This window comes from Eimeria mitis, genomic scaffold (assembly GCF_000499745.2).
Source record: "Eimeria mitis Houghton genomic scaffold, Emh_scaff7678, whole genome shotgun sequence".
NCBI classification, from domain to species: Eukaryota; Apicomplexa; class Conoidasida; order Eucoccidiorida; family Eimeriidae; genus Eimeria; species Eimeria mitis.
Window position 1 is genome coordinate 1 of NW_013575632.1, and position 1442 is coordinate 1442.

The 1442-nt window shown below is 54.2% G+C and overlaps 1 protein-coding gene across 1 annotated transcript in view; it reads right to left on the reverse strand.

Moving 5' to 3' along the window:
- Nucleotides 1-827: 827 nt before the first annotated feature.
- The window catches only part of EMH_0092340 (uncharacterized protein), a gene marked incomplete at both ends in the record, with an annotated part of 756 nt that continues 141 nt past the window's right edge, over nucleotides 828-1442 (reverse strand). The window contains one exon of the mRNA XM_013501818.1: nucleotides 828-1440. Within this exon, the coding sequence (XP_013357272.1) occupies nucleotides 828-1440 (613 nt within the window). The remainder of the gene's footprint in view (nucleotides 1441-1442) is intronic.

Genomic DNA, 1442 nt, shown 5'->3' on the forward strand with positions numbered 1-1442 from the left:
AAGCCTCGTTGCTCCCCTTTTCTTCGGACACAGTCTCCACACCTCGAACCATAGAGGATGCAAATGCCGTTGGGAGCGCCGAGAGGTACACTCTCTCATCACTTCCAGGCTGAATGACCTCTATGGCACAATCAGAGGAACGCTATTGCGCCTTCCACTGGGTCACCCACGGCATGCCTAGGATTATGTCGTGGTGAACAGGTCCAACGTAGAAGTCCCTAGTCATAGGAATGTGCCCTGTTTTGGAGCTGATGGAGCATTTTACGCCCATAATGTTGCCGATTCTAGTATCCTGCCTGCCATCTGCGAAGCGTAGCCTCAGAGATTGCGCCAATGAGTAGACTGGTAGGCTGCACCTCCTTGCTGCGGCTTCCGATATCATCTCCGCTTCGCATCCAGTATCGAATAGGGCCATTAAATCCTGTCCCTTTATTCGTACTTGGACGAGTACTGAATCGACTCGAGGTGGGTCTGTAGGTGCGGCCGTTATCTCGCGTGGCCCCTTCACTGCGCCGCACGTTGCGTAGGGGCCCGGGCGTTTCCCTGCTTGCTCTGTTTGTTCCCTTGGCGGCGCTGTTCGGCGTTTGGTCTCAGTTGTTCCCTAGCCTTTTTCATAAGCCGGCAATCTCGAAATACGTGACCCGGCTTACTACAGAAGATGCAGGTACGCCGTTCAGAGTCTCCTTCTTGCTTTTTAGGTGGTGAGGTCGCCGTCTGCTGACGGTAGCCGCCTCTAGCCCCGTGTTTAGCTGGCTTGGTGTTCACAGCCCCAATATCCATTGGTTCCAAATCGGGATTGTTCCCGTGCCCTCTTTCTTCCTTTTCAGCTAAGGCTGTGAATGTGGCGTTTTTCTTTTCCATTCTGCGACGAGTTCCACTTTTCCGCCCCTCATTTCCCTGTCCGTGGCCCAGCCAGTCACTGTTTGCCTCACTCCGGGGGCCAGCCCCGCTATAAACCAATTGTTGTGGAGCTCCGCATCTACCATAGGACTTCGGTTCACCAAGGACTGGTATTTCTCAATGTAGCGCTCTATTGACAGTTTTCCCTGTTTAAGCTTTCTCAGTTCTGCCATAACCTGCTCGCTTGCGGACGTCGGGATAAACCTGCAACGTAGCGCGTCCCGGAAGGCCTGCATGGACCTGATGTGCTCCGGGAACGTGGATCCGTTGCTTAAGTGTAGCCACCATCGGCGTGCGTCCGCTTCTAACAAGGAAGAGGCCAGGAGGAGTTGGAATTGTTCTGGGGCATTTTGAAGGCGGAGGTATAGGTCTAGGGAATTGAGGAACTCCTCTACAGCCTCTGCATCTCGTCGCCAGTCATATCGCGTAGGACGGCACACCCGGAGGCGCTCCTCTTGAATCGTTTTTGGTGGGAATGCATTTTCTCCAGAATTGGATGCCGAAATGGAGCTGGCTTCCGCTTGCTGGGGTTCCGGACCGTG